At 34.2% G+C, this 9,113-nt stretch overlaps 1 protein-coding gene and 1 non-coding gene across 2 annotated transcripts; one reads left to right on the forward strand and one right to left on the reverse strand.

Annotated features, from left to right (window-relative positions):
- Positions 1–963: 963 nt before the first annotated feature.
- TRNAG-CCC (transfer RNA glycine (anticodon CCC)) lies at positions 964–1,034 on the forward strand. The gene has a single exon. It is a non-coding gene; the product is annotated as a tRNA-Gly (tRNA).
- A 2,307-nt stretch (positions 1,035–3,341) lies between these two features.
- On the reverse strand, positions 3,342–8,592 carry LOC140814133 (auxin response factor 18-like). The gene is made up of 14 exons (XM_073173010.1): positions 7,913–8,592; positions 7,298–7,413; positions 7,121–7,216; positions 6,963–7,019; positions 6,660–6,812; positions 6,298–6,382; positions 6,129–6,219; positions 5,885–6,049; positions 5,360–5,473; positions 5,211–5,283; positions 4,977–5,124; positions 4,334–4,884; positions 3,963–4,150; positions 3,342–3,872 (listed from the first exon to the last, which is right to left on the reverse strand). Exons 1-14 carry the CDS (start codon positions 7,956–7,958, stop codon positions 3,722–3,724), a joined length of 2,034 nt encoding a protein of 677 aa, XP_073029111.1. The 5' UTR covers positions 7,959–8,592; the 3' UTR covers positions 3,342–3,721.
- Positions 8,593–9,113: the final 521 nt, after the last annotated feature.

Here is a 9,113-nt window from a genome sequence, read left to right on the forward strand (position 1 = left end):
GATATGTATTTACTCGTGGAGGTACTGCAATTTCTTGGCGTTCACAGAAACAAACACTAGTAACAACTTCATCAAATCATGCCGAGATTATTGCACTACATGAAGCAAGCCGTGAATGTGTGTGGTTAAAATCAATGACCCAACATATCCAAATCTCATACGGATTATCATTCGACGAGAAACCTGTGATACTATATGAAGATAATGCTGCATGTGTTGCTCAAATGAAAGAAGGATACATAAAAAGCGACAGAACTAAACATATTCCTCCTAAGTTCTTCGCATTCACCAAGGAGCTTGAGAAGAATAAATGTATTGATCTTCGTCACATTCAATCAAGTGAAAACTCATCAGATCTCTTCACAAAGGCACTTCCTACGTCAATATTCAGAAAGCACATATATAATATTGGGATGCGCAATCTACGAAATTTGTGAAGAATTGTTCATGTCAACATCAGAGGGAGTTTACGTGACTGCACTCTTTTTCCCTTACTATGGTTTTTATCCCAATGGGTTTTTCCAAGTAAGGTTTTTAACGAGGCAGTATAAAAACACGTAATGAAGACAATCATTATGATCATCATCACAAGGGGGAGTGTTGAAAATATAATATTAAAATGTGTATGTTGAATGTTGAATGTTGAAAATTAGGTAAAATTAGGTGTTGAATATTGAAAATTAGTGTGTGATGATGTATGTAATGAGGTAATTTATTTTGGAATATTTGTATATGAAACTCTATAAATAGAGCACTCATTTGTGAAGAAAATAACAATTGAGTTGAGAGAAAAATATTATAAAGTGTGTAGTTTGATAATTTTGAGAGTTTGAGATTTTTACTTTTTACCGTAAATTTTTACTTTTTCACAACAAATTTCACGTAAAGTACTAGAAATTTATGGTCTGCAAGCCGATAATTAGACCTTTTATATATAGTTATGTTAGGCATATTGGCCACAAAGCGCATCTAGTGTAGTGGTATCATAGTACCCTCCCACGGTACTGACCGGGGTTCGATTCCCCGGATGCGCACTTCATTCTTTTTTTTCCCTGCTTTTTTAATATTAATTAATATTTTTAAATCTGCAACGTAATTTGATTTTATGACCCGACCAAATTTTCTGGGATTGATGGATTATGATTTTGTTTCTTGAGGAGATTAATTAATTTAATATATAAAATGAAGGTCATTTACCTAAACTAAAAAAAAAAAAATTAAGGTCATTAACCAAATTAACTTTCCGAGGGATGTCATAAAACTAAATGTAGTCAATGACAACATGAGTAGGTCCACCAAAGGAAATTTGTAAAATAAACCTAGTCAATTATTTTTTAAAAAAAAATACATCTTCAAGTATTTGATGACGGGAGAATTTGTAAAATAACCCTAATCAACTATTTTTTAAAAAAATATCTCTCTGAGTATATTTTACTTGAAGATGTCATTTTATTAAAAAAATAATTGATGAAATTACAAAAATAAAATATCAAGTCTACCACCTTGACCCAGACTCAAATACATTAGGATCCTCGGATTTGATGTAAAGGTTATGTCAGATTCGAATAATCCGTAATGCATCAAAGGTTAGGAAAACAAAATATTTGTTCTCTAATTTTTTTATTTTTTATTTTTTTTGTTCTCTAAATTTGGTTCGATGATATAATCATGCTTTAATATTTACTTCTAACTATATTTTAGACCACTATTTTATGCGGGATTTTTATTTTTATTTAAAAAAAAGGAGAATGTTTTATATACACGTCAATTGACCATTTTAACACACAAGTCTCAAGTATTGCTACTTTTACATGTTAATAATCCAAAAAAGAAAAAGAAATAAATGTTAAAAAGATAAATAAATCGTTGAAATAGGATATCTTAAGGTAGCTTATGTGGATATGGCGATGGTGCATTTATCCATTTTGCCGTTTTCCACTGCAATATATTATATATGCACATTGGATTCTAATTCGAGGTTTTATTACAAGAGTGAGTCTCATGTGGTCTCACAGGGTCTTACGGATCATAATCTGTGAGACGGGTCAACCATACTCATATTCACAATAAAAAGTAATATTCTTAGCATAAAAAGTAATATTTTTTTATGGGTGATCCAAATAAGATATTCGTCTCACAATTACGATCCATGGACCGTCTCACACAAGTTTTTGCCTTATTACAAAATAAAATGAATCTCAAAGACATCCAACTCATCATGTTTTCATTTCATATAAAAATATCAAAGTAGATGGATTTGATATGATGGATTCAGATTTGTTGATTTCAAACAATTGTTGGGGAAAACTAATAAACCGCAGAATTAATCATAGTAAATCATTAAGAATTGACTGAAACCTTAAGCGAAAGCGTACCTGAAACCAAAATCATGAATTTTTTACAACGTATCTTGATCTTCCAGATCTACGCGCTCTTTACTTGAGATAATCATTTAGTTTTCTCTTCCGAACTATTTTCTTAGTGTGGAAGAGCATATGGAACGTGATGACGCGCGATTTGGAGACAATGACTCATATATTATATATAGATAATATCTATCATTATTTTCTGATATTTCTGTTTTAGCTCATCAAAAAAGCAAAAATTACATTTATGTCTCTACACATTAAAGATTTATAACCTATTAGATGTATTAAAGCTGAATAGCCAAAAAATTAACTGATCACTTTAATGTTGGGCTTAACTAAATAGACAACTCACAACACATAATTATTCATATATAAGCTCATATAAATAAAATTAATCCAACGACAAATTGATTTGCTTAGATAGAGAAAGTTGAAGTGAATTTTAAATCCAGTTAATATTAAGATATACAATTTCAACGATAACTATGGTGGATTCAAATATACTCAAAATGATGTTATTTTAATTTTTTTTTTAAATATTATTCAAAATACATCTCTGAAACCATTCTTTTCTTCCCAATCAAATACATCAATCCAAACCTATTTTTATTAAATTTAAAATAGAAATTTTCATATTATTGAAATAAGACAAATACTAAAGAAGATTCTGAAATCAAATATACCTGTTGTTCATTTCAAATTAACCGAAGGGGTAAAAAAAATACGTAAGCTAGATTAACACCACATGCATGCAACTTTAGTAGGCATTTTTTTAAACCCTCATTTTAACATCTGATTCTTGTTTGATAATTACTTTTCTTTTGAAGAAATATTTGATTTTAAAATGAAAGAAAGTAAATTCAATAATGGAATCTTCGGGTTGGCCTATTTTCCATCAATTAAATTAAATAATTAAAAATAAAATTATATATAAATTGTTTGATACCCCAAAATTTTTGACAATGCATCGACTTGGAAAATCAAAAGTCTTCCAACACATTCACTGACAGAATTAGAGCAAAAAGTTCACACAACAACCCGAAGACTTGACAAGACTACTGTGATTTGGTGGCCATTTCAGATTCTCAAATCACTCCCAATCCCAACACACTATTTTCACAAACTTGGTATTTACAATTTCAGAGACTGAGCTTTCATGTCAAGTTTTCCCACAAATCTACTAGCTTTCCACTTCCACAACACCTAATTAATTCACTTCAAATTTATTTCAGTTACCTCTATAGAGCAAGCTCAAAAAAACCGATCGCCGGCCCCTCTCCTCCGCTGTAGTGGTACCCTGAACCAAAAGGAACCTTAAAGAGAAGAACTATACACAAGAGAATATACACATTTCATGCTTCAGATTTCACTTCATTCTCTATGCTTCCAACCATGCCTACATCGTCATCTCGAGATAACAAGGGAAACTTGTAATTGTTGCTCATCTTCTTCACTTCCTCACTAGAGTATATGCATATCTTTTTAGCAATCTTACGAAATTCCCTGTAAAAATCCATGAAAATGATAAGATAAAGTGATGCTATGTTTATCTAGTAACCCATATCAAATACGGAAACATTCCAAACTGCTTACAGCCATGGATCATCACCCACGAGCATCCTGTCCCCTTCAATGTCTGTGTAAACAACTTCCCACCTGCTTCTGTGACGAAGCTCTCCCTTAATCTCAAACATATTCTCGAGCGTTGTGAGAAGGTCATCATAGCCTTCAAAAGCACTCAAATCAATGCCGCGTCCAACGGGAATCCCTTGCATTTGAACCTTGCACAAGTAAAGACCACTCAAATCTAAGCCATGAACATATGCCAGCAGAAGTTAGTTAAATCTTTTTTAAGCAGAAGTTCGTTAATTTTTTTTTCTGTGTATAAAATTATTGTTTAAACCACCACATGAGCTTGAGTACTCGGGGAAAACAATATTTCAATGAGATTAAGATGAATCCACCTTAATTCGAGTTCTTGAAGATGAAGAATAACTCAGTTTGCCCTGATTATCACCGAGAGAAACCTCGGAGTCGACATGCTTTTTTTCTTTTGATGAATTATTTTCGGCATTTTCCACCCCATCAGCTTCAAGTTTTTTATTGGGAATGCCTGTACAAGTTAAAGAGACTTCGTTTCCAGGAGGAAGCATTTTGTTTGAATCATTCCTTAAATCAATTCCAAATAACCGGCAGACTGAAGCAGTTTCAAACTTATTTATATCTTCAACTTGGCTGTGGCAATTACTATCCCGCAATGAGATAGGGAATTGATAACCAGAATGGACAGATTGTGCTGATAGATTTTCGATAGATTCTTGAAAAAGGTTTATAGAAACGTTCGATGGTGACACTAACGGCCATGCTACTCCAGCATCTTTCAGCTTTGGAGGCCAAAAAACTTGCCTTCTGTTGTTTTGGGCATCCTTGGCACTTGTTAACGGGCTCAATGACTCAAAGGATTTTATTGGTTTCGGATATCGGAGAGGAGAAGCACCAAGAGTAATCATATTTTCTACATTAAACATCAGTGTAACAAGTCATTACATGAAACACTTTCTATTGACGTAGCGTTGAAAAAAAAATAGATAAAGCAACCATGTGTACCAGAAATAGGAAGATTGAGGGGCCGAGGTCTTTTGATCTTCATAGCTGGTTGTGATATGTCTACTGAAGCAGAAGTTAGAAAAGGCTCAATTTCCCATGGTGAAACTCTCTCCGGCCGCTGTAAGGTTGCTGGTTCATCCCACTGGATCTAATTGGAGCAGGAACCATTACTTAAGTCATAAAAATATTAATTTTTCTTGCATTTAATAAGATATAATTCAACAGCTTATACACCTTTAGAGACCGCCAACTAGAGCCTGTCCATTCTGAAGAGAAGTCTCCAACGCCAACGATGGTTCCTGCAAACCTGGAAATGGATAATATTTGTAATCAGTAACTGAATTATCCAAGCTTAATGATTGAAACATAAACAAAATGGGAACCTTCTCTCAGGAGAATCTTCCCCTTCAAATCTCATCTTGAAACGCATCCCCAATGAAAATTTATGATGCATGGCCTGTAAGTATTTGTTCAACCCAATAATGTATTGGCATGTCCTGAACATCAATAAAAATGTCAGATATCAAACAAAGTACATAGTTTGAATCGGAATTAATGTAATTAAGACAACAATGCATCTTTGCTACATGTTTAATATAATTTAGCATGAGGAAAGATTTTATATCATATTTATATTAATATATTTTATCATAAACTAACTAAAGGATAATGATTGTAGTCTAAACTAAGGTAGATGATTATCGAAGTTTTAGCATTCTAAATTGTTTTGTAGAAGTAGGTCTATATGACCGAACCACGTAAATCTCTTGATGCTATACGCACTCTGTTGACTATATTTATATATTTATGCTATAAAAATTCATAACTAAAGTAGAAAACAATGAGTAAGTTTAACAACAATGAAAACTAAAATAAAAATCAAAAGTTTTGAGAGAAGGGAGTTGTACCTTGGCTTGTAGTACACCACAAATATGGTCTGCGTTGTGATGGCATGTGATGCGGTAGCAAGAACTCCCAGATGCATGCTTTGACTGGAAATGACAGAAGGTGGCATGGAACTCAGTTGCCGAGCAAGGCGGCGAACCCCGACAAACAGTTGCCCATTTTCACTCCTGCAATAGATTTTTCTTGTATCAAATTTACATGCAAAAACAGAAAGGGGCATTCAAGCAGGGTGGAAACTGTGGCTACCTCAAAAAGATAAAAGAATCACCCACAATTAATCGCTTGGAGGTAACAAATGTACTCCATCCAGTTGTAAGTAGGTGTCTTCTAGGTTGACCTCACGAGTCATTCAACCCCAAATTAGTAAAATTCAATGAAAAGGACTGATCCTAAAGCTACATAATATGATCACTACCTCTAAATATGTGCTTGAATTTCCACTCATATCCATGAAGATCTTTGGCAACCAGATCCTGGTTTGGGGTTGGTTGAGTCATATCCTGGAGTACAAGTCAGCATATAAAAGATCAGATTATACAGTAAGCTTTCGTTTTAACAAAATGCTAAGAACATATAAATAAACAATAATAAAAACAAGACAAAACAATAAATCCGGACAGTGGTTTCTTCACTTCCGGCTCAAATCCCAATTATATTGATCCTTAAAAGATTGCCGTCGCCAAATGAGCTTTCTTGATATCTTCTCTTTGCTACGTAATTATACATATGACATGTTCATCAAACCAAGTAATTTGTTTCTCCAAGGAAATTACTTACCAACTGAGGCAGACATTCATTGGCATGCTTTCGAAGGACGGAGAAACCTCCATGAGTGCTCGTATCAGATGCCGTCAATATTTTACAAAAAGAATGGACAATCTGCTTTGGTGGATTGTGCAAGAATGGATCCGGAGTAGTGGGTTCAGTTTGCTGGTATTCAAAATTTGTCGAGAAAAAGGATGTCATTAACAAATATATATGTAGTTTGTAACTCGTACAGAAGGCTAAATATGAGTCGAACGACATAGGGTATGGCTATAACACAAAGATACTGGCAAATATAACAAGATGATTGCTTACATCCAGTTCTGGGCGTAAAGTGATTTGGGCATAAACTTCGTCTGTCTCCGTTTCCGCCTGTTAGTTAAGTAAAACCAAAGAGAACACAATAAAAATATTCATGAAATGAACACAGAGGGAAAATAAGGGAACCATAATTAACGATATATGAACAATACCAGCAAGTGAACGTTCAAAACATGACAAAGAATCTTTGGAGGAAGATTGAACTTAGGTATTTGCAGATTCGATTCTTGATTTGTTGATGCTTCTAACTGTAAATTTATCTAATGGATATATCAAATGAATTTTAAAAAAATTGAACAACTATCAAGCGGGGATTGTGGAAAGGTTACTTGTTCCATATGACCCTGAGGAAAGTAGTAAACTCTCTCTCCATTACAAGGAACATCGACTAAAGGTCCGGCGCATGCCTTCCACAGCTCTGTATAGAGATCATCTCTTCCGATATCTGCCCAACATAAAAGGCAAAACATCATTTTAGTCGTGTAACTACAAGGATTGGACACTACAGTTTGGTAGTCAATTTTAATCCACTTTTACTTTCAAAAAAAAAAAAAAGTTTAATCCACTTTTTAGGACATTTCGGAAAGAACGCGTAAAATTGCACAGGTAGTGAAATGAGAAGTAGTGAAAATCTTCGCTTCTTCCAATTAAATTTTAAGGAAACAAATAGAAATTTTGAACGGAAGCCCGGCATATTCCAAAGCAAGCAGAGGCACGCTGCAAAACTTATACACGAATAATCAAACGACAAACTAGATCAAACCACTGTTTAATTGAGAAAAAAAAGCCTCAGCAGGTCGATATGGCTAATTAATAGTGCACGAAATTTCAACCATGAAGCAGAAGAAGAAGAAGAAGAAAAACAATCTTCAAACCAGCTTTTACTGGTCGAAGCAAGGTAACACAAAATTCTCATAAATCAAGAAAGAAAGAATTTTTATCACCTGTTCCATGAGAACCTGCTCCTCTAAACCCATCATCATGCGTCATTCAAATCTACCAAAACTCCCAGAATAGGATAATATGCCAAAATATAAAGCCAGCCAAAAAGAGGAAGAAAAAAAACACTCGACACTTCAAGTAATGTATACGTTGCGATAAAACCCAAGAAACCCAGAAGCCAAATAAAAGCTGGAGTCTTGAGGAAGAAATAAAGAAAGAAGAAAACTCCTCTCACGCACATCAACCTGCCCCGTTAAAATTCCACACCGAAAATCCAAAAACAGAAAAAGCCCACCCTTTATTATCCACTGTCATTCAATACAAGCAAAAAAACAAGGAGCAAATATTTATGTATAGGTTTGCGTAACAGCTTCGGAGGGGTGGGTGACAAAATGGTGTGTCAAAGGAATGAAAGGGTCAAGCTTCTTCTTTTCTCTCACTTTTCAGTTCAAAACTACGCTTCGCTTTGGACTCTTCAGTAACTAAAACCACCCCTTCCTTTTTCCCTCGGCATTTTCTCAGAAAAATCCGACACTACCTGAATCCAGCCTTACCAAATCCCAAAAACCACTCACTCCTCCCAACTATACATACACAATTGATAATACTCTGTAAGAACTTGTCACACACTCTCTCTCCTTGTTCCTTGATGTGTTTTATACTGCTATTGTTTTTATACCATGTTGCTCAATCATGTTTCTTGCCACAGTTTCACAATACAGAATGATTCAGTTTGAGCTCTTATTTTATTTTAATAATATATATCTATCTATCTACAATCTATACAGAATGATTCAAGTTTTATAGCCTAATTTATTTTATTAAGTTAGGATATATATATCTATCGGAGACGGTTTCCTTCCTACCGGAAAATTATCGACGGCTTCTGAAAACCCGTCGCTACTAGCGACGGTTTTTGAGAAACCGTCGCTAATTTGACTTTTAGCGACGGTTTATTGGTTCACGAAACGGTCGCCGATCTAGTTTTGTGAAACCGTCGCCGATCTTTTTTGAAAAAGCGTCGCTAATTTTAAATTTAGCGACAGTTTATAAAAAAACTGTCGCTATTTGCGACGGAATTTTACAAACCGTCGCTAATTTGAATTATTATTTTAATTCAGAGCAAGGGCTACTATGGTCATTTTTATTTCCAGTCTACCGGATAAAAATAATCCACCCTAGAATGCATTGATTTATACTCCA

Source organism: Primulina eburnea, chromosome 15, assembly GCF_022965805.1.
Source record: "Primulina eburnea isolate SZY01 chromosome 15, ASM2296580v1, whole genome shotgun sequence".
NCBI classification, from domain to species: Eukaryota; Viridiplantae; Streptophyta; class Magnoliopsida; order Lamiales; family Gesneriaceae; genus Primulina; species Primulina eburnea.

Excerpts from the sequence above, each read along its gene's own strand:
- LOC140814133 (XM_073173010.1), bottom strand. The coding sequence starts at position 7,958 with ATGACGCATGATGATGGGTTTAGAGGAGCAGGTTCTCATGGAACAG. Across the intron at positions 6,220-6,297 it reads ATTCAAGCACATATTTAGAG|GTCAACCTAGAAGACACCTA; the intron begins GTAGTGATCATA and ends ATGACTCGTGAG. Across the intron at positions 5,284-5,359 it reads GAAGATTCTCCTGAGAGAAG|GTTTGCAGGAACCATCGTTG; the intron begins GTTCCCATTTTG and ends ATCCATTTCCAG.